Source organism: Aphis gossypii, chromosome 2 (assembly GCF_020184175.1).
Source record: "Aphis gossypii isolate Hap1 chromosome 2, ASM2018417v2, whole genome shotgun sequence".
Lineage (NCBI taxonomy): Eukaryota > Metazoa > Arthropoda > Insecta > Hemiptera > Aphididae > Aphis > Aphis gossypii.
Genome location: NC_065531.1, coordinates 56,585,906 through 56,610,492, shown reverse-complemented (window position 1 = coordinate 56,610,492; position 24,587 = coordinate 56,585,906). Strand labels below are relative to the sequence as shown.

General features: G+C 29.0%; 1 protein-coding gene across 2 annotated transcripts in view; it reads left to right on the top strand.

Moving 5' to 3' along the window:
* LOC114121897 (tight junction protein ZO-2) overlaps nucleotides 1-20,890 on the top strand; it is a 31,773-nt gene extending 10,883 nt beyond the window's left edge. For both annotated transcript variants that reach the window (XM_050199178.1, XM_027984394.2), the window contains exons 2-17: nucleotides 12,394-12,566; nucleotides 12,694-12,878; nucleotides 13,241-13,498; nucleotides 13,724-13,924; nucleotides 14,289-14,399; nucleotides 15,684-15,747; nucleotides 15,813-16,115; nucleotides 16,185-16,479; nucleotides 16,539-16,710; nucleotides 16,789-17,005; nucleotides 17,070-17,244; nucleotides 17,927-18,184; nucleotides 18,352-18,606; nucleotides 18,681-18,916; nucleotides 19,193-19,475; nucleotides 19,563-20,890. In XM_050199178.1, coding sequence (XP_050055135.1) covers nucleotides 12,394-12,566; nucleotides 12,694-12,878; nucleotides 13,241-13,498; nucleotides 13,724-13,924; nucleotides 14,289-14,399; nucleotides 15,684-15,747; nucleotides 15,813-16,115; nucleotides 16,185-16,479; nucleotides 16,539-16,710; nucleotides 16,789-17,005; nucleotides 17,070-17,244; nucleotides 17,927-18,184; nucleotides 18,352-18,606; nucleotides 18,681-18,916; nucleotides 19,193-19,475; nucleotides 19,563-19,934 — 3,558 coding nt within the window. In that variant the 3' untranslated portion in view covers nucleotides 19,935-20,890. The remainder of the gene's footprint in view (nucleotides 1-12,393; nucleotides 12,567-12,693; nucleotides 12,879-13,240; nucleotides 13,499-13,723; nucleotides 13,925-14,288; nucleotides 14,400-15,683; nucleotides 15,748-15,812; nucleotides 16,116-16,184; nucleotides 16,480-16,538; nucleotides 16,711-16,788; nucleotides 17,006-17,069; nucleotides 17,245-17,926; nucleotides 18,185-18,351; nucleotides 18,607-18,680; nucleotides 18,917-19,192; nucleotides 19,476-19,562) is intronic.
* Nucleotides 20,891-24,587: the final 3,697 nt, after the last annotated feature.

The following is a 24,587-nucleotide window of genomic DNA, read 5'->3' as shown; positions in this document are numbered from 1 at the left end:
CGCAACAGAATAATATTATTATGTATTATTATTAAAATATATATGTGTTAACTGTTAATAATTATAGATATGCTAAGTATGCAAAGCTTCGAATGATGTTTGTAATTATTTATTTAATGTATTTCTGTTGATAAAAACCACACCTACTTTCTGTTATCCAACAGAAGATATCTTCCAGACGTGAGATTTTCACAATTTAAATTTTAAATCGATCTGATACGGAGATGCCATAATTGATTTTTACGGCGAGTTCCTATTCCATAATACGTTTGAATCGGTAAATTCGTTGTTAATCTTAATTAATGTCTACCTAAATAATTCGATCTCAATACGATGTGTATATTTTCATATTGAAACCTTTATAATATATATGTGCATTATATGTTTATGTCTATCACTCCGCGATCCATTCGTCCTCAACCTCTTACCCTTTCTTTAAAAAACTCATAGACGCTTTGTGTTTAAATGCATCAAGGTACCTATATAATATGCTGCACCAATATTGTATTTAATATGTATAATAATATTATTATATATTCACGTGTGCAATAAAAATTGCCACCAGCCAATTTCAGCAAGCAATGTCGCTTTCATTTTGTCCCCAGGGCACCTTGGTGACCCTGTTTTTCGTAATATAATATGTTAACTACACCCTTTTATATGTATTGTAGTGCATATAATATTTATGTTTATACAGCTTAGATCGATGTAATATTGTTAAATTGTGACTTATGTAACCAATTGGAATTTTTACTTGTTATATGGATGTATACATATAGTTGACATAAAAAAAAAATCAGTTTTTAATTCGGAATATATCTGCGATTGCGTTAACGATAAGCTACTTTCCCACCCCCACCACTGTAACAAGTGATGATATTTTCACAGTTATCGTGTGTCATTTTAATCATGCGCTTTACAAATTTAGTGGGAATTCTGTGCATTCAATTCTCAGTGTAATCCCCTCTAATTTTTAAATGTGAAGGCGTCAACGACTGCTGACCCCTGCAATTTCTTATATTATGTGTACAATGTACATAATTTAATAACTTTATATACACACTCAGTATTATACATGCATGATGCATGTATTATTATCGTTAATGCAAAGTAATACAATTTACAAGTAATAAGCCTTCGCCGAAAAATGTGTTATAAGGAGGGGGAGGGTATTTTGCATTAGCTCTATCAATTTTTATTTTTTACGATTAGGCAGGAAAATAAATTGTTGTGTATGTGCACAAAAAAAACCACATTCCTTGTGGTTATCTCATCTCGAGTGCTCGCGCGAGCTCCGCAGTATGTATATTATAATACTACTATATAATATATATTCTATATATGTATAAATACAGTAGGACTCCCTGTTTTGCTGTTCGGAAACCAGTTCCCAAGGACGCGCACGCTTACTACTTTCATTTAATTATTAAAAACGTACGTACCACACACACACGTACTTCACAATATATTATACATAAATATAAATTGTACAGAGTTGTGTATAATATACATATTATGCTTGTGTAGAAAGCACTAGCTGCAGTTGTACTTACTACTTAGGCATCTATATGATATATATGTATATAGGTGTTGGTCAGTTTGTCACTGACTTGCCGCTTGCACCGTCACTGAAGTGGTATGATTTAGGTATATTATATTCTTGATGATACACACACAGCGCTCCCCATCATAGGACGAGACGGCGATGACGATTATTACGATGAACTCAATGAGGCATTGAAACCCGACGGCTCAAATCGAAACACACGTGTGTATATTATAATTAAAATGACTGATTAGTATAGTATATAATATATTATATATATATATATACATATAGTAGCTCACTCTCTCCGGCTTTCTCTTGAAATCTAAACCTGTTGCCCTATACAATACCTATACTTTTCATACTACCTGGCTATTGGATTCATCAGTTTTTATAGAAAAAAATATATCCTTGCGATCATAATATACTATTTTATTATTGTTATTTTTAAGGACTAAGGCTATAATATTATGTATACTGTTATAGTATATTATACTATATAGTATTATACGTTGAGTGTATTCGGTACGTCAGTTCGACAACAATTTCACACAATACAGTTATTGTTTTCGTCCCGTCAACAATAAACGCGTTTAATCATAATCTTATTATTTACTTTAATAATAATACACACACGCAATATACGCACGGTATATAATATAATATTATGCTTAAACAAGACCGCGCCTATATCATTATATTATTTATTATATTTTATAATAATATCGAGTACTCTATTAGAATGTTCTTTAAGTGAAACGACCATAACCAGTCATGTGTATTATACGCTTAAAAACAAAAACCTCATGTACGTATAAATACACGATATTTACTAAGAACAATGATCAAGTTAATATTCTCATTCACGATATAATAAACATAAAAGCTCTAATGCTCTTTAGGCTAATTATATTTCTCCCCTTAAAAATAATTGTTGAATTCGTTGTATTGTAATAATATTTGACTATATTAAAATTTAAAATTTAATTTGAAAAATTCAATGGTTTAACGGTATTTATGTATAGCCCTCATAAATCATAATATAAATAATAAATATAATAAATTATACTTAGACAAAACTTTGCTTAAAATGATAAAAAAAAGTCTTTGTCGTTATTGTGTTTTTTGGAAGGGGGAAATAAATTGTTCGTAAAGTAGTAAAAACGTTTTATTGTGAAACAATCAGGACTCCTATGTACCGAACACTAAATCTTTTTAGTTTTTAACTTATTCATTATAATATTTTTGTGGCGAATTTTCCGGGTATGCTCAACATACGCCGCATGCTTATGTCATCAATAACATACTATGTATTTCAAAAAATCGTAATGTACGACAAAAATTTCGTCTATTTATGTTATACTTATCTGATGTGTTTATCTTGGTCTTAACATTTATTGACAGAGCATATTGTGATAACCATGTGCGCAATGTGCGCTATAATACCTACAACGCTTGTTAATTGTTATCGCTGTGAAAAATCGGTTATTCCGAGACCAGCTACTCACTGTGAAGTCGCAATATTAACCACCCAAGGTCAGGCCCAGCTCAAGGAGTAGACGATAGGCCCACACCTAGGGCGGCATTTAACATTTTTCTATTATAGGTAGATAAAAAAAATATTTGATTCAGCATGTAAGGGGCTCAAGTTTGCCTGGGTGTATTAAATACTTGAGTCAGTCCTACTCAATCGTATCCTCATCGTGTTGCGCTTCGTTAATGATTTATTAATTTATATTTATTTATAAATAAACACAAATTTGTCTATTATTTATTAATTATAAATTGAATAGAACTATAATACATTATGATTTATGATAAATAAGCATGCCCATACTTTGGAGTCAGCATTCGCCACTGATAATAATATTATTTATACATAGTTATTTGTTTTAAACACGTATTCTGTATTAAAAGTATTCAATAATAATAATAATGCATTAATGCCTCCTCACGGCACCAAGATATTGGTAGTCAATTATTCAAACAATGAGCCCGAATAAGGCTGGCCCGTCACCCGTAGTGGAAGATTCGATACCCCCCTCCCCTTCATACATACTGCCACTTGCCCCCGAGCACAACAATACCCGTCGAAATGTTAACTATGTGGTGCATTATAATGATATTAACATGACGTGTATGTCGTAATAATAATAATAATATACAGTATTTACGAGTACTATAAAGTAATGTATACACGACGCCATGTACTTACACGATTTTATGTGTTTTTGGTTTTTTTCCGTATTCGTTCTCGTTTAAATAATAATTTAAAATTCTATACGTATCTGACGAAAATATACAATCCAAAGCCGTCGTCATCTTTATATGCTAATGACCGCAAGAATATGATATATGTCTATGTTATAGTATGTATCATAGTGAATTGGTATATATCATAATATATGTATAGGTGCTGTTGTCTGCACGATTTTAACCACGAAACAATCGTTTACGGTATTTTTTCATTACAATATATATTATTTATATTCGATGTTTAACAGTGTATAAATTTTGCGCACACTGCATTAAGACGGCGACAGCAGTGGTGTACACAGTAGCGGTCAAAACAGTTAAAAAATTCTTTTTTATCTAAAAATATCTAAATAATAAATACCTAAATTTTTTATTTTTCAAATATTGTTCGTCAGCTCACATTTTTTGTTCAAATTCGTCTAACATACTATCATGATAATAATAATAATAATAATAATATGTATAATGGGGCTCATCGGATTCGTTCCTACGCGTAATTTACCACATAATATATGTACATAAGTATACAACTATACAATACAATATATAATTTATAAATTATTTTTATTGTATTACCTATAAAAGCTATGAGTTTACAAATATATAGAACCACCGATTTTGTTAAATACAATTTTTTTTCTTTGCATCGTGGGGTGTAAGATAATATAATATTATTATTATTATACAGTATGCGTTCGACTATAATATTTATCACATTGCAGCAGTCACGGTCAGCCGCGGTAAGACTTGTCGTATAAGAATATAAAAAAGTATAATATACTTACACTATAGTCTATTCCCTTACCCCTCGTGGGAATTATCGAAATCCATTTGTGGCCGTTGGTCCGATAGGTATTAGATATATGCTTACAAATTGATTTCATTGTGAATATATATATCCATTATACATACCTATAATACATGTTTATATTTTAATAGTGTTATATATCTCAGTGGCCGTGAAACACAACTCATAATAATATTCATATCTGTATAATATGTATTATATAAATTATAAACTTCTACAACTGGGGTTTGTCAATATGTGAGACAACTACTATAGTAAAACTGACGATATTAATATTATTGTATTATGTTTTTGATATAGATGAAAAATGGGTGGGTCTGATGAAGTGGGAAATCGCAATCAAAGGGGATAGATTTATAACGTAAAGTACACTATTATAATATAATATTTATAAAAATGCTCATACTTATGAATAAACTACCGCTTATTTTCAATAAGCCGAATTAGAATAAAAAGTTATTTGTAATACGATAATATAATATTTACGAAAAAAGTTAGCTGTACCATAAGGTATAAATCAATAGTATTATCAATCTCAAAATCGTTTCAAACATTCTATTTTCTGTATTTCTTATTTTTTTAGTTTATTATAATAGTATATACTATATTATTGTATGTCATAATTACCATAAGTTATGATTAAGACATACCAAATGCGTTTATTATAGAACTGATTTTGTGTTGTTATCTTTAACATTAAAATGCATTGATCTATGATTAAACTTAAAGTAACAAACATTATATGTTATTTCTTGTCGTTTTTTTACGATACTTTAATTTTTAATCGAGTTATAAAATTATAAAAATTCTTTTAATTTGCTTAAAAATTAATATAAACTCAGTCACTCTAAAGTTCTTATACAATACACTTGGTACAAAAAAGTGATCTATCATTGTACACCATATTTTTGATATTATAATGAGATCCTATTTAAATGTGTTTTTACACATCTATTATCCAGCTCATTTCTATAATCATACAAATTGATTTTAATGCTTGTCGATGTAAAATCTATATAAAACCGATTTCGATGGCAGGGTGTTGTTTAAGGAATAGAAATGTGTAAAATTGACACGTTTTCTCGTTGGACAGAGTAGTTTTAGTTTTTTTTAGTTTCGTCCTTAGGTTTTGGGTTTTCCATATTTTAATCCTCCCTCACGTTTTGAAAAATAGTGTTCATGCTTATTAACTTGGGATACATACAACGAATAACTTTATAGTTCTCCACTATATTATTCTTTTTCAATGTTGAATATGTAGTCATATAATTATAATTATCTATTTATAAAATATGTATAAATCGCCATGCCTTTCAGACTAGTTTCTATGTAGATTTTTGATTTAGCTCTATATGGTGGTGTTTTTCTAAAAAAAGGTCCCAGTTAAACTGATCATGCAGCCTTGAGTCTACAATCTTTATAAAGCTACTTCTTTTGTATATATTTTGATTAGTATTACGAATAAGTTTTATTATAACGGAAATTTTAATTTTTAGCACTTATCATACACAGTAAAACCGTGAATAATTTAAACATATTTGCTTGTTAATATTACAAATATGTAATATATTATTTTTCTTAGTTTTGTTTCGCACATGTGAATAGATATCAGAGTATGTCACTGTATGTGATAAATGATGATGTAATAATATTATACACCTACTTTTTTCGAAAACTTAGCTGAATTAAATGCTAAATAAAATAAGAAATCTGAATGGAGAAGAATCTACTATAATTATTATAATTTATGAATTTATAATACAATAATAATATTATTAAGACCGGATTAGGGATTTTCGCCTAGAACTAAATCATTGCTTCATTGTAAAAATATTATGTACAACCAGTTTTTGACAGGTGGCTTAGAAAGTAAAGATGTTTGAAATTATTTTTAATTAATTTGTTTATCGCGTAATAATTATTTATATTATCTTCTTTACACGCGTGTTGTTTGTAAAGAATTTTTTTTCCTATTAGTCAAAGTGTTTTTATTATTTGACCGCAAAACTCGTCACACATATTATATTTAAAAAAATCAATGTATATACAATTTTTATTTTTATATATTCCTCTCAACTTGTTTATGTGTGTCGCGTTGTTACACACAAACATTTAAAAACCGTTAAAAAATTTCCGACCGTCGTCCTGCTTCGTAGCATTATCAACTTAATAATTTTTACATTTTCTTCGTTGAAACATGTTGATTTTGACTACGTGTTATTTTGACAAATTATATATACAGCAATGCTATGTAAATTATTGTGTCAAAAACTGTGATGATTTTCGTTTTTGTTTATCGTGACCAAGCCAAAGGTCAAAACTCCGTGTATTGATACAACATTTTATGTAATATACTATTACTAAGAATTCCATTTTATGAAACCGGTCGATAAATATAATAGTTTACATCGAAAACTATAATATAATACGTATCCATGTACATTCATTACCGTCGATTCGAATTCGTTTAAAACGTATTTTTTACGAATTGATTTCTGTTATACGCGCGGCGTGCTTATAATAATTATTGAATATAATATTGATATTAGTTCATCAACCTTAACGAATATGCGTCGTCTTCGCGTGATTACATATTATAAATTATGATATGATACTAAGTGATTACGATTATTATTTATTTTTATTATTATTTCATTTTGTTGATTAAATATAAAACTACAAAATCTTGTTTTATAAACACCTACGTAATCACCAATGTTGTCGAAATAAAAATCGAGACATCTGGCATTCACAGTACGTAAATTATATTAGGTGTATGTTATGTTATTATATGTAATATGTCAAATAAAATTTATTCAATTTTATATGCAAGCACGGAGATATTATAAAAATAGTATGTGTGCGAGTGATAGAAAATATAAATCATTACCTTATTAATTAAACCGTCGTTTTGCATATGCGATTCCCGACAAAAACGAGGTGTGTTATTTGTGGTAATATGTATTTAGAAATAATAATAATATTAACGAAACCAGATCATCGTGTGTTCCGGTTATTAAAATACCACCGTAACCGATTTTTTTATTGCACTAAATAATCTGATTCTTGTAATATTTTTACGTTTTTAAACAGTTTCTTCGGGTTTGTTTACCGGCATTTGTAGTAAATTATCAAGTCAGTGATTAATTTTATTGTCATGGACGGACAAACTAATAACAATAATAATTATTATTATTACATACACACACATGTCCACGAACAGCGAAAATTGAGTTTTTATTCTACCCAACCCCAATGTTTGTTTGCGTCATACATACATTATTTCATATATTTTATATATATATATACACTAGAAGTCAAGAATAGTTTATAAATCATTATCATTCTTATATATATATACGTTTAATTATTATCATTGTATAGCTTTAAAACTACTCGTTTTTTATAACTTAGTCTGATAGCCAAATATTCTTATTTTTTTCCATTCTCGACCCGTATATAATACATTAACCTATATGCCATATATCATAATACGTATTTATATATATATATATTAATATGATATAGTGACCACATCGCCGCCCCTGCAGTTGTAGGTGACATGTAAGTATAAAATATAAATGGTACTGTACAACTGTGTGTGAAAATATTCGCGTCTGATACTTTATTTTTATTTAAATGTTATTTTATTTTTAATTCTTTGACGGTACTCTCAAGTAATACAAATATATAATCAGTATATAAATATAATGTGTCTGCGATGAAATTTTCGTGTAGACCTTCCAAAAATAAATCCCAGCGACACATATAACATGTAAATGTTTGTATTCAATTTTCACCATAATTGACCAAACACATATAAAACATGTATAATTTGTAGTTTGTACCAACGTTTTTGAACTGCGTTTGTAATTTACATCAAAATTCAAATCGATTATTCTTTCAATAGTACGTGCACGTGTGCACGCGCACGTTTTGTTAGTAGAGTATAAAATATTGAAATATGACGAGGAGTTAATCACACTGAATATTCCATTTTAAATTCTGAGCTGTTTTCACTAGCCTAATCACACCGTAGTCTGTACTACGGTACGCTAGTATTGACCTTAAAGCTACCAAATAACAATTATGTTCAAAAATCATATACAATATATCATATTATTGTAATAATTAATAATATAATAAATATTATTGATGTTAAAAATCAATAAATTTAGTATCGTATGTTAAAATTCGATTGCGACAGATTGGTCGTCAAACTTTGTATTTCCAGATAAGGTGGCAAACTGTTACGATGTCAACGCTAGTACTGACAAAGTAATTAAATACATAATTTAATATTATTGTTTATCAGTAGCATCCTCAAATCCATCATCTTCTTCCCACCACCATGCACAGTCGAGTGCTGTAGTGCTAATATATATAATTGTGATTAGTGATGTATTAAATATATAAACAACTTTATTAAATAAGATATAAAATGGACCGTTCACCATTTGAGTTGCCAATTGGACACAGTTTTAGTAAGATTAAAATTTAATTACATAAAAACTAATATTATTTAGACGAGAGAAATATGTCTCCTCTTGAAAATAATTGTTGTATTCGTTATAATACTATTTGATAGTTAAAAAAAAATTCATTATTGTCAACGGGTACACTCTAAAAAATGATGAATAGGTACATGGATTCGGCTAACGATGTAGGTACCTGTTCATAGCCGACAATAGTTCTATGGTTGTTGAAACTTATACTCCCCAGAATGTATTTGTTACGTATATTTTACGTATTTATATTTTGTAGGTTTGTTCTTAAGATCAATGCGAACGATTTTCAGAAGTACACTTTGTGATATTTTTACTTTTAAGTTTGATAATAATTGATAAATTAACTCTTCTGCGAAAGTTAACGAGATAGTCGGATTGCACTTGAGTTGAAATAAAGTAATGGTCGAACTGCACTTGGGACTCAAAAAAAGAATTGCAATAAAAATATCATGCAAGGGATTAAACGTTTTTCGATATCAGAACTACAGATAAAGTTATTCAATTTTGAAAAAAACATAAAAACAATGAATTTTAAATCTATAAGAAGTTTTTTTGTAGTTCTGATATCGAAAATAAATATAAACGATGTTGCAGTGTTGCACAGTCCCAAATATCTTTTACCTAGAGTAAAAATGTAGTTGCTTAACTTGGACTATAGCCGAGTGGTCCTTGCCCGCGTGAAACGGTTTTTAATATGTTGTACGTTTGTAGGACAGAAACAACGCATGCGGGTGAAGCGTCCTCTAAACAGCATAACTGATTCAGGGAGATGGTATTTTGCGTCACATCTAAAAATGAATTTTGGTAATTTACGGTACGACAGAAAATTAAATAGGATAATATGTTATCTGCACCACACTTTTAACTTCAATTGTTGGAATTTACCAGCTGATAATTTACTAATATTGCATCAGCTATACGATAATACCGACACATGCCTAATCTAGATTAATTTAATCTAAAAAAAATATTTGAAGACTATAGACATAAGAAAATTGATAGAAAAATTTAAGTTTCGTCCTAGGTTACAAGTATGAAAAAAAGTCGGGTAAGCTAGTTTTTATTTAAGTATTATAATTTATAGGTATATGTTATTTTAGGCATATAAAACATAAAGATCATTATAGGAAAAACAATGTATTGGAAAATAACTTATATACATTTATTTATAAATTTATAATTTTAATATGACGGATTTTTATATATTTTTTTTCTTATTTAATTTTTTAATATTTTTTGAAATAATTTTTAGTAATTTTTAAATGAACTTGATTGATTAATGATTAATTAAAAATACAATATAGTAATCTATATAAAAAAAAAAATGTTAAGTTATTTTAAAGTTGCTCAAATTACAAATTGAATAAGATGAGTAATGGTGAAAATTATACAATTTTTCGAAGGCACAAGATTATTGCTCAAATTACATAATGCTCTTTAATTTAGTTTTATGTGACGCGCGAACTACAACTTTGAAAAATAGTGCAAATTACCAAAATTAATTTTTAGATGTGGCACAAATTACATACGCCCTTGATTCAGGATTTCGTTGAACACAAATTTGCTATATTTTACGTTAGTTAAATGGATACCACACATGCGTGTAAGACTATTAATTTTATGATATTACTATGTAATTTCGTAGTGTTTGTTGAACTTTAGTAATTTAGCGATCGTGTCGTATTATGTGTTTGTGTTCGCTGGATACGTTTTTATAATTTTATGTATGCTGAAAAATGAAGATTTTATATCCGTTCTGATATTAATTATATATTTATATTTATAAATATACGGTAGAAATCTAGGTTATATTATTAGTTTATTGCTGTCTAATGTCTATACTTATTGCCCCAGGTAGACGATTGACAGTTTTGAATTGTAATTATATACCTATATATTTTTTTTCAATGAATTGGCGTTAATTACTACAAGTATAATAATATCCTATAATATATAGGATAGGGAATCATTTTTTATTTGTATAAAATTCGTATGTATAAACTAAATTATTGTTATTATATACTCTTTTCTATAAGTAGGTATAGGATTATAAGATATACTTATAATAACAATTGAACATTTTAAGAAAAATATCTTTTTTTTTTATAGGTCACATACTTAGTATAAATATACATATATTGCTTATCAATTGAGAATGCATTATGCGTCAGTGTTAGATATTTTATCAAACGAGGATGTTTAGGAAGAGCAACCTACTTGTAAGTAGGTAGTGGATCTGCATCATGTGTAAACGCACATACAACTTTTTATACGAACGTTACGTAGTTGTAACGATATCATTTTAATTGAATATTATTGTTAGGTTTTTATTATTATTTTTTTAATTCGCCGAACATAATTAACCATCTGAAAGTTAATAATGTTTGCTTCTGTCCAATGTGTATCTATATATTGTCCTAACTGACTGATTCATCGCCTAGCCTAAACCACTGAAGCTATTAGGATGAAATTTGATCTGTAGTTTTGTTTCATGATATAGAGGCCCACTGAGAAAGGATTTTCCAAAATTAAACCTCCAGAGAGGTGAAAAGGGGTTTAAAAATTGATAATTCGATCAACGCACAACTCTAACCCAAATGTTATAATATAATAACCCGTATTTTCCCAAATACATGCCATAAGGTTAAACGATGTAAAAATCAAAAACAAACTTCTTGGTTAGGTTTTTTTTTTTGAAACAGCATAGGTACATACTTAATAATTATTATCATTAAAATTGTATATAGTTTTAAGACAGAGTAAATCTATTGGCATTATTTAATTTCTGGCAATGCCGTACTAGTTCAGCTAGTAATACATATATATATATATACCTAAACATATTATACTATATTTATACAAATTATGAAGTATATTGTATTCATCATAATAAAATTATTAGCGCTGAGATTTTAATATATAACCGCGCTTTACAAAATTAATAATTGTTATTGTTAATTACCTATAATATATATTTCACTCGTTATTTTAATATATTTATATTATATGTATATAATATACATTTAAAATGTTGTTACAATTAATATTTATATTTCAAAAGTAATGGTTGCTTATGAAGTGCGTCAAAAGTAATTATTATCCTCTACTCTTCCTCTATAGTCCACCCACTTCAATACTAAACCTATATGTTATTGTTACGTTCATTATATAATAATTGTTATTTATTTATATTATTAATGGATATCATGTACCATAGATATATTCATATATTAAAGAATTAATACTTAATATTTATTTTTTTTTATTTGCTGCAGAATGGAGATCGCATCGTCTGGGAGTTTCATCAAGTCACTCTGAACCGTGTTCCCGGCTACGGGTTTGGAATTGCGGTTAGCGGTGGCCGAGACAATCCTCATTTTGCCAATGGTGACCCTTCAATAGCCGTGTCTGATGTATTGAAGTCCGGTCCTGCCGAAGGAAAGCTTATGTGAGTGTTTTATATTATTACTGAAACTATCATTATGGCGTATAACGTGAATCAATCGCCTTCTACAATATAATATAGATTCATCCTTGAATCTGGCAGACGCTGATTTTTGTTTTAATATTTACAGGGTTAACGATAGAATAATGACCGCCAATGGCGTGTCACTAGACAACGTCGAATACGGTACGGCTGTTGCCGTGCTGAGGGAATGTGGCGAGAACGTAACATTGTCGCTGAGACGTCGTCTAGTGTTGCCCTCAAACACGCCACACACGCTGCGTATTCATCTAAATAAGACCAGGAAAAAAGACGGTAATTATTCGAATTTTTAGACCGATTATACGTTTGTAGTTCATGAATTGGAGAGTTATAATATTAATGTAGTACATTTTTCTTTAAAATTTATTTATTTTTTAATTATATGTAATAGATATGGTAAATTCAAACCTTAAAAAATACTTAGTATTTACCAAAGATTTATAATATTATTTACTATAGTTTATACCTAATTAATCTATGTATAAGAGAAGATTTCAGTTATTCCAAATTCATGCGCTGAACTTGTATATTATCTTGAAAGCGTATAGTATTAATTTATATAACCGATAGTCGATACATATATGTGTATGAACATAATATTACTTTTAGTATTGAATGTATTTTATTCCGTTTAGATTTCGGAATCGTTTTGGGCAGCAGGATATTCATCAAAGAGGGGACGAAAGGTGGCGACAACAGCGTCCAGGAAGGTGACGTGTTGTTAAAGATCAACAATCATTCAGTGGTGGACGGCATGACTCTGAAAGAAGCTAGGAGATTGATCGAATCAGCCAAAGACAAACTAAGTTTGACCGTGCGCCGAGAAGGGAGTGCCAACGGACATGTCTTACAATATTCCGGCTCATCCGAACCGACATCTCTGCACACAAAAGGTATATTAAGGCGAAACGTTGGGTTTGTTCTATAGGTACTCTATAGTTAATAATATAGAGTCTATAGTGTTTTATAATATTAAAATACTAATACAATCTCGTCTAAAGGATGCTAATTAGTTAGATGGGACTATGAGAGGGTGTCTAATATTTTGACTTGATTTGAAAAAATTAAAACATTCAATATTAACATTATTATCTTTTTGTTTCATTTTTGTTATTTAGAAAACAACAACTACATGGACGGCATTAACGGATCAGCTTATCCGTCACAAAACTTGTACGTACAGCCACCCAGCAGGAGCATGTTGGAAGAAGCCAAAAGTAATTTAGCACCTCGTGGACGGTCCCGTAATCCGCTGTTGGATTCCGTTTCTTTGAGTCAATTGGACAGGCCCACATCTGCCATGGACAACAACACGTCTGGTATAAAAAAATAATCTACATACTATACAACGTATTATTGTTATACCCTGTGCTTTTAATTTGTCGTCATAGTGCAGAACACATTTTCTTCCCTAAACCTTTATGTGACCTTTAACGGGAAATTGAAAATTTATAAATTGTGTAATTAATTTGATCGACTATTAATACTAAAAATATTTAAAATTTCATAAATTATTTAGTATGTTTATTGTAAACGATGTTTTTTGTACTTAGACTTTCAAGTTTATTATTATAACAATTAATACGTTTTAAAAGTAGTTATAAGATTATAATATATAATTTGTGCCTACATGGGGTGCCCAGATTGCTTAATGTTATGCTTTATACGGTATTTTTTTTTTAGCTAATAATTTACATAACGGTGATCTTGGACCTACATACAACCATGGTCGTAGTAGAAGTGGTGCTGAAGATCATTCAGAACCTCCGCGACCGCCGCCACCGAGACCCGAAGGTACAAATAATAAAAAATACGATATCATAAATAATGTTTCTTTTTTATTTAAGTTTGGCAATTAGGGTTATTCACTGCTATAGAAAAATGTAAATTATAAAATTAAATCGAATATTGTTTTTACATTGTGTTTAAATATCCGAGTTTTTCGATATTTGAACTTTAAAATTTGTCTTATAATATCATTAGTGCTTACATATTTTCTTGAATTTTGGATTTTAAAAAGAACTACCCGTCATAGCTTTATTAATTTTTCCATTTTTAATTTATTTTTAATTATAAAATTTAAATTTATTTGCATATTTTTGTTTTGACAAATTTTGTCCATTTGAGCTTCAAGCGCTTGTCAAATACAATTATATACAATTATATAATTATGTATTTTTAATATTCCTAAAATTATTATAGAAAATGTATGAAATCGAGGAAAAAAGTATTTTTATTGCCTTAACAAAGCGACGGCAGACAAAATAATAGTAATAATAACAATAATAGTATAAAATCAAAAGGTTATAGGTACATAAAATAATATCAATGGACAATTGCCCGAGTTCTAAATCGATATTTTCTCATCATAGTATTTACAGATAGTGGAAAATTATTCAATATTATTGAAATTGCGGGAAATCAGTTTATAACTTATTTCAATCTTAATCGATAAATATAAAAACTAAAATTCAATAATAGTTTTTGTATTGACAAATAACAATAATTACTTTCGACATTTTCTAGAAAACACTTAAATTTTCACTAAAAAATGAGTGTGGTTAAAATTATAAAAAAAAGTTTTTTAAATGTCAAAAAATCTAAATATCCAAAATTCCAAGAAAATGAATTAAACAAATTTCGTATTTTTAATCTATATAGTCAATGTTATGAAACAAAATTAATCAAAAAATTTATGCAAATGTGTACAAACCTGTGGTATACTTAGTATCATACATCAACCAAAGCATTGAAATATGATAATTTTATAAACAAGTTTAATCACTTAAATGCTCTAAAAAATAGAGGTATAAATTATCAAATCATTTTAATACCAATATTAGTTATAAATATATATGTTTAAGTTACAAAAAAAAAAAAAAAAATTCAAAATATATTAAATAAGTGTACATAATATTGTATAGTATTATCTGTTTTTAATTTTTTATCTTAAATTTATGTGCATTTATTGTTTGCCAATAATATGTAAAATAAAAAACAATTGGAAATTTTTGAGTATATCCCTGATTACAACTAAAAAACACTCTTTTAAGTATTATTTTTATTATTATTTTACAGATTATTACAGCACGACTAGACAGTTTTATGAAGATACATTACCTCAAAAATCAAAACATTTAAAGTTAGTTATTAATTATAAAATCAGTATTGATGAGCAATTAAATTAATTTTGAATTTTAATAACAGGCCTGATCCTCGGTTTATTACATTCCAAAAAGAAGGGTCAGTTGGCATTCGATTGACAGGTGGTAACGAAGTCGGTATATTTGTCACTGCCGTACAACCAGGAAGTCCTGCATTCACCCAAGGTCTGCAACCAGGTGACAAGATATTAAAAGTGAACGATATGGATATGAAAGGTGTGACTCGTGAAGAAGCCGTGCTATTTTTATTGAGTCTTCAAGATCAAATACATCTTATCGTTCAACACAGACGCGATCAATATGAACAAATTATGAACAATCAACGAGGCGATTCATTCCATATCAAGTAATTAATAACCAGGTTCAAATAAATGATTCAACAGTTTTTTTAATATGATTTTGTAAAACTCCATAGGACTCATTTTGACTATGAGCAACCGAACAAAGGTGAAATGAGCTTCTGCAAAGGTGATGTGTTCCATGTAATGGACACATTGCATAATGGTGTAGTCGGTTCCTGGCAAGTATTCCGTATTGGGAGAAACAATCAAGAAGTTCAAAAGGGTATAATACCGAATAAGGCTAGAGCTGAAGAACTAGCTACAGCACAGTTTAACGCTACTAAGAAAGAAATGAATGCTTCAGAAAGTAAAGGGGGTTTCTTTAGACGCCGAAAACACAATCATCGCAGATCAAAATCATTGAGCAAGGTAATAATATCATAAACATTATTCTATAAGAAAATATATTTATTGGCTTTTTATTTTAGGAAAATTGGGATGATGTGGTATTTGGGGATAGTATAAGCAAGTTTCCAGCCTATGAAAAAGTGGTGTTGAGTCATACAGGGTTTGTACGACCAGTCGTATTGTTTGGACCGATATCAGATATTGCTCGAGAAAAACTTACTAAAGATTTTCCTGACAAATTCTTATCTCCTCGTAAGTATTAACATTTTTTATATCTACATTTTGACATAATTTTCAATTATAGTTAATGAAATTGGTTTGGTTTATTAGAACTTGAAAACAATACTACTGACGGTAGCAAGAAAATCAGTGGTATAATACGGTTAAGTGCTATTCGTGATATTATGGACCGAGGGAAACATGCCTTGTTAGATGTCACTCCAAATGCTGTAGACCGTTTAAACTATGCTCAATTTTATCCTATAGTCATCATGTTGCGAGCTGATAACAAACAAGTGATTAAAGAACTACGTACTGGATTACCAAAGTAATGAATATTTAACTATTTTGTGTGTATATTTTTACTAATAATTAATTATGATATTTTATAGAACTGCACATAAAAGTAGTAAAAAGCTATTGGAACAATGTCAAAAATTAGAAAAAGTTTGGTCACATGTATTTACTTCATCTCTTACTTTAAATGGAGGAGATGCTTGGTATCGCAAGCTTCGAGAACTAATCGATAAACACCAGAGTTCTCCAACTTGGGTCAGCGAGACAAAGGTATTGTTATTATCATATAAATGATACACATATTTAAAAAAAAATAGTATTCTAAACCTATAAATATATTATTATTTATAGACTGTAGACTTCTTATCGGATCTTTATTTACTTCCCATGTCATATCCATTTTGTGATCCTTATGTTATTTCTAGTGATACTGATTATGCTAGAAAACCAAATGACTTTTTTGGTTACATATGAAATTCTGATTAACTACTTGTGTGTCCTTTTGTTGTTTATAATACTATAATATATTGCACGATTAACAGTTTATTTGTAATTTAACGATCTAAAATTTGATCTTAAATAACAAAAATTATTTTTTAATAAATATTATTATACTACGTAATAATTAACTTTTATTTTAAAATATATTATTTACTCTAGATTTAGTTGCTTATAATTATGTCTAATAAATTACCAAAGAAATTCTTAATTTTTGTTACTTTTGATCTAATAATAAATATTACAAAAATGTTTCTATTCCTATTTTCTATTTAAATTTTTATTCAATTTTAGTTGTTTTAGATATTTGATAATTTTGTTAGATAACTTTAAGTCGTCATAATATTATGTCCTTTATTAACTTTATTTAATTTGTGTTTGTAAATTAACTAATTTATGTATTGTGAGTTACTAACATGTTGTTTTGTGTATGTGGCATGCATTATGTGTTCAGCCTGAAGAAAACCTGTCTGATGATTTGTTATTCCCGATGACCTCCTTACGTTTGTCATATGCATCATCTCCTGAAAGTGATATGGAGACTAGTAACACAACATTAGCGTCCCCAACTTCCACTGCAGCAGCCAGTCCTTCTGCAATTGGTTCAAGGCTAGTGAAAAGTTCAAGTGATCCAAGCATTACAACTCAAGATGATTCAGCCATTCCTAATTATAATCCACCTCCACCATACTCACCATCAGTGTTTAAACAAGTATGAACTATTTATTAAGTTATAAGAAAAAAAAATCTATTAAAATTAGAAATTAACTTAAAAGTCCTTTTTTATTTGAAGAAAATCATATTTTTTATTCCTCACATTTAGTAAAAAAAAAAATTATTTATTATATAAACCTAATATGAATCAATTAATTTAAATAGGCAAGTTATGAGCCTCCTCAAACATTACGTATGGCTGGTCCACCTACTCACACAACATTAATGGTAAATGGTAATGGTCCTCCAGATCTACCACCTCGCGTTGATAGAAACACAAAACCAATGCATGGAAACCGTACTAATGGTCAAAGATCAGCCACAGATAGATTATTTAGTCCAAACGGTATGGAAGATATACCCAATTATATAAATGCAACACCCCATCACCAAAGGACCCACACAAGCACTAGTAAACAAGTATGTTATAATAAAATCTTGTAAAGATATTATAATTTAGTTAATTATAAAAAAAATGTACATTTATCTTTTAGTTGTATGATATGCACAATAGCTATGACAGTGTATCGTCATATGATAGTTATGGTGTACGCATGAATGGGGGCAGCAATGGTAGTGCTAACCTCACAACAACTTTGTGTTCAAACTCACAAGACGATCTTAAGGCAGGCAGTAATAACACTTTAGGTAGACATCATGATCCTTATAGATTTACTAGGTCAACTCAACAACCAGTTGACACAAAAATATCAGATTATCCAAAATACAGGTCAGTAAATTCAATTTATTTTTTTTAATTTTAAGAAAATACCTTCAAATTTTATTTCTGATTTATAGGGAAATTTCAAAATTAAAAACTTTACAGTTTTATAGAAGCTTGAATGTTATTGATCCAATAAATGATATATCTTTTTCTTATGAAAGATATATTGTATAGCTTTGATATAATTCATTTTTCCTAGTAGTTTATTGTAGTTTATTAATTTTAGTAATTTTTTGTCATAAGTAGTGTTGTTTACTTATTTAGCATTTTGTTTGTTTGTAGACCTCCAGGTGGTACTTCTGGAGGTATGATTGAGTATGCGACTAGTAAACCCCTTCCATTACCAAAATCACCTCCACAACAACAACCCTATAAACCTATACCACCTCCAAAACCTAAAAACTACCGACCACCAGTACAGCAGCAGCAGCAGCAACAACAACAACAGCAGCAGCAACAACAGCAACATCAACAGCAATATTATCAACCACCTCCTGCTGGTTTCCAGCACTCAAAATCATTCAGCATGGCAGATAGCACATATTCATCACATATGTCCAATGGGGTGAGTATTTTTGATAATAGTTGTTTTTGATGAATCATTTATTTTTGACAACTTTTAATATTTTTAATTTAAAACCATTATACATAGATGCCATCATCACCTAGCAAGTATTCATCTGAATCAACTGACGTAAATACTGCTGATTCAGGTCACGGTAGTAGCTTAGATAGAGGTTATGATCGACGAGGTGGTAACGGACAACAGCCTTCTCAACAGATGGACCGTAGCCATGTATACTACAAACACCATAGAGATCCAAATACACTAGATTTAACACAACATCGTGACCAACGAGGTAGTGCATTTGAATTATACAAGAAACCATCAGTAGCTGGTGACCATAGAATGTCAAATGGAGGCGACTATAGAATGTCAAATGGTGATCACAGAATGTCCAATGGTGGTGATCACAGAATGTCGAACGGTGGTGGACACTACAATGTAGATGCGCTTCGGTGACAACGACAGTATCCGGTCAGGTTTTAAAAGTTGATTGACCGGGTTCAAATTGAGCATACACGCTTACCTAAATTTTATCTCATCGAAAATTTTATTTTATTATATAAATTTAAAATATTTATAAGATGTTCATAAATTTGTTTTTTCAATTGATGGACTGATTGACAGTAATTTATTTTTATTTTATTTTTTTGTTAAGTCTTATCTATATTATTTTTAATTTAATCATATTTTACTGATAAGGAAATTCAGTTTGTTATTATTATTACAATTATAAATCATAATTGTTGTCATCCATCAAGAGTAATTTAATGAACAAAAATTGATGTATTTTATGTATAAAATTTGACTTTAATATTAACAAAAGTCTGAAAATTTAAGCATGCACTGAATGTACTAACAGTGCCATTTGGTTGAACAAATTAAAAAATTGTCGGCCAATTTACGTGGCCAAGTTAATAATATTTATTACTACTATATACTACGACTATAAGATCAAATTTTTAAAATATATTTCTATACATTTATTTTTTGTTAAAAGTTATTAAAATGTTCAAATGTTTGTGCCTTATTTGTATTTCTTGCCTTTCTTATGTATAAAAAAAGTTAGGTACACAAAATATAAACTATTACAAAGTATAAACTATTTTACTTCTCAAAAGAGTGGAAGATAAAAAATATATATGATATTTTTGTGATTTTATACTATTACGGTTTTATTTTATATTTATATTCTTTATGTTTTAAATTACAAGTATGCTTTAAATGATGTTATTACGTTATTATTATTATTTAATATATGAATACTTTTAATAGTTTCTATTTAACTTTAGTTTTTATCTGTATAAGATTTTTTTTATTTTTACTGTGTTAAAATATGCTTCAACTATTAATTAATATAAATACTTATGTAATTATGTTATTAGAGTAATTAAATATTTTTTTGATTGAAATTATTTCAGTAATTTTTATTGGGATTAAAAAACAATGTTGTATACAGTGGAAACAAATTGATAAATGTTTTACTCTTACCTTTTTTTCCATTATTTCCATAAAGAAAATAGTTTCTCAATTATATTATAACACCTATTATTATACCTATGTCATAAAAGTAACGATCATTGTTGCTTTACTGAACATACACCCATTTTTTACTATTTTCAAATTTTAAACATTCAATACGGCATACTTGCATAGTTGATTACTTTATTATAACTGAATTAATTTCTCTGGCCCAAGAATATAGAAAATATTACAATTTTTTTATAAAATTAATTTTCATGTATTTGCTAGACTATTTTTGTAATTTTACATATTTTGCATAAAATAAAAATATTACCATGAAGGAGAACGTTTCTCCAGCCCTGCCAAACATAACTGTTTAGGTTTATCGATTTTATTCTTTTTCCAATTTTTAGCACGTAATAAATATGAATTTCCATGACCACATTCGAAATTCGCACGGCACTTCCCTTCCCAATAAATCGGTTAAACGTATTTCGCATTTTCCCAGAGAAGTGTACGTATTACAAGTTGCAACTACAAATTACAATTAACCACCTACTGAATTAGTGAGCAGCAGATGAGCTAACTGTAATATTTTTCGTTAGTCGTTCGTTCTGTGGTATACTATAGCCGTTTAGTCACTTATATAATTTATTTATCGTTGATTCGTACCATTCATACTATATAAATTTACCTATCATCTATTATATATGATATTTACCGCATAAACTTACCTACATAATCTATAAGTGTATTTTCACGAAGGTAACAAAAGCAATTGGTTTGCCGACTGTTTTCTGATGCGACGTTTGCTTATAAACGATGATGCAAAGATATTTGTATTAAAAATATATTATTAGAGGTGCTAGAAACACTAAACCGTTGAAAAGTCGGTTATTTTTTTTAGTCAGTGACATATTTACGAGGAGGGGGCCAAGGGTACTGGACCCTCACAGAACCAAAAAAAGGATTACTGAAATACTTATCTAAATATATACACAATACACATATTATATTAATTTTATATTACACTATAATATACTTAACGTAGATGATGGTTATAAAATACTATTAAAAAAACACGTTGTAAGTGTACAAAATTATTTAGGTATAACTTATTTTCACACACAGTTATAAATAGCTGCTATAGATACAAATCTATAATTCTTGAAACATTCTTATCACATGAAACTTAACACAAACGCTCACAGTCTGTTTTATTCAATTATTATTTATTACTATACAGCTATTTCTAGTTTACTCGGATTTTAATTTAATTTAAATTGTCTACAAGGTAGCAACAACTCACTTACTAGGTACCGTCAGCAATTTCTTTTGTTATCGTTAGTGTAAGTACTGTAAACCATACAATAGGTATCAACCGTATACCTAGTATTAAGCACTTACCTGGTTATAGACATACCATGTATGAACCACATACCTGGTATTAACCACATTCCATGTTACAAGCATATACCTTGTATAAACTACATACCGGGTTACAAACACATACCGAGTAAAAACCACGTATCTGTTATTAATCATATTCATATAAAGGCGGGTTCACAACTTCCCGTGTCGTGTAAAATCCTTTTTTCTGATTGATTTACCAAAATGTGATAATAAAATATGTTCGTGTCGACCAACACGATACCGCGATTACCGCGAAGTTGAATTAATTCAACTTTTGATCGTGCTGGTTACAATGTTCACGACTTGGTATATATAAATATATAAATATTGTATTTACTATTCTAAAAAAACCCGCGTAAAATTTGATAACCGTGGTACCATGATAACATGGTAGAATTTATGGTTATCAGGTTGGTATCGTCCTGATTCGGGAACGAATTTATATTACAATTTCACACGACACGACACGACACGAGAAGTTGTGAACCCGCCTTAACTCAGTTACCTGGTTACAACCATACACCTTCTAGAAATCATATACCTGGTATTAACCACATAGGTATAAGGTATGTACCTTGTATAAACGATATACCAGGTATCAACCATATACCTAGTATTAATCACTTACCTGGTCACAAAAACATACCGAGAATTAAGGCGACTTCACACTCCTTCGTGACCGTGATTTGCTGAAAAAAATTATCTGTAAATTCTCAAAATTATATTTATTTTTTTTGTGGTGAAATTGGGGAGACTGGTAACTTGGTAACTGACGTGATCTGTAGTGACTGATTTCTTGTTATCACAATCGCCTATCAGTTATTTAAATTTTTTTATAACCAGTAACCACATAATTGTAAACATTTGATTTGAGTATATTTGAGTATAATTGGATTCTACTTTCTGGTATTTGCAATATGACATGGTATTTACTTATGACCATTGTGGTTAACCGCTTAGTAACCACAAGATTCAACCAATCACAACGCTGAATTTTTACCGGAAATTACGGTTCACAGTTCCCGGAGCAGTGTGAAGTCACCTTTAAGGCGGGTTTCCACTACATACGTGTACGTGCACGTGCATAAAACTACTTTTCTGTGATTGGTTGGTATACATGGTAAGCTTTTGGTATACTAGAAAGTTTATACGTTCTTACTACACGTACAACCACGATACCATGAAGTAGTATTTTCATTCATTGTCGCCGTTTCGATGTGATCAACCGTGATTATTGATATATTATTTGTCCGTTGACTCCGAAGTTGTGTACATCACATTCACATTAATACACCTCTTAAGTCTTTACTCCCAGCGGAGACTTTCTATATATTTAATGTGTTAATGTTTATATAGTAATCATAGCGATTATAATCAAATAAATCTATTTTACACATATTGTCTATGCAGAGCTCAAACAAATCTCGTTACTAGGTATAGGTACATTGTAATAATAATTTTCCCAAAAATAATTCCTTCCTATAATAATATTATAGCAGAGTAGATCAATAGTTTCCTTAAACACTAAGGACTTGGTAGTTGGTACTTTGTATTCATAATATGAAATGTGTATGAATAGATTATCTGTTTATAATTACACACAATACACACCACGTAATATATTTAACTTAGGTATAAACCATTAAAGCAATAAGTTCTTTATTAGGTTCTAAACTAAACAATTCTAGATTTAGAGAAAGGGGATTGTTAAAATATTAATTAAATTTTCAGTTTATTACTCGACTGTACGATAACCAATTGTACAGCATAAATGGGGCAAAAATTCAATAAATAAAAATATTTTTAAGTTTTTTTTGTTGTAGGCATAATTAAAAAAATTATATTATAATATCTTTTTAACAGGGTTATAAGGTTAAAACTTAAGATAAAATGATTGTAAATAGGAAATAGACATTATACAGCATTATATAATAATAATTAATAACAATTAACAATATATAATACACATACATATTATATTAAAATCTCGCGCGTTCAATTATTATTTTTATAATAGGTATATATTTATTATATAGTTTATTGCACTTAAAAAACATATTATCTAGTGCCTAGTACCTACTTAAAGTCTTATAATATTATCTATGTATACAATATACTTATATAATAATTTATAGGTAATATATATACAAGTATACAACAACTAGGGCATTTCAAATTGTAAGTGACAAAAATGTTAAAATGTTGATTAAATTGAGTTATTTTGCAATAACTAAC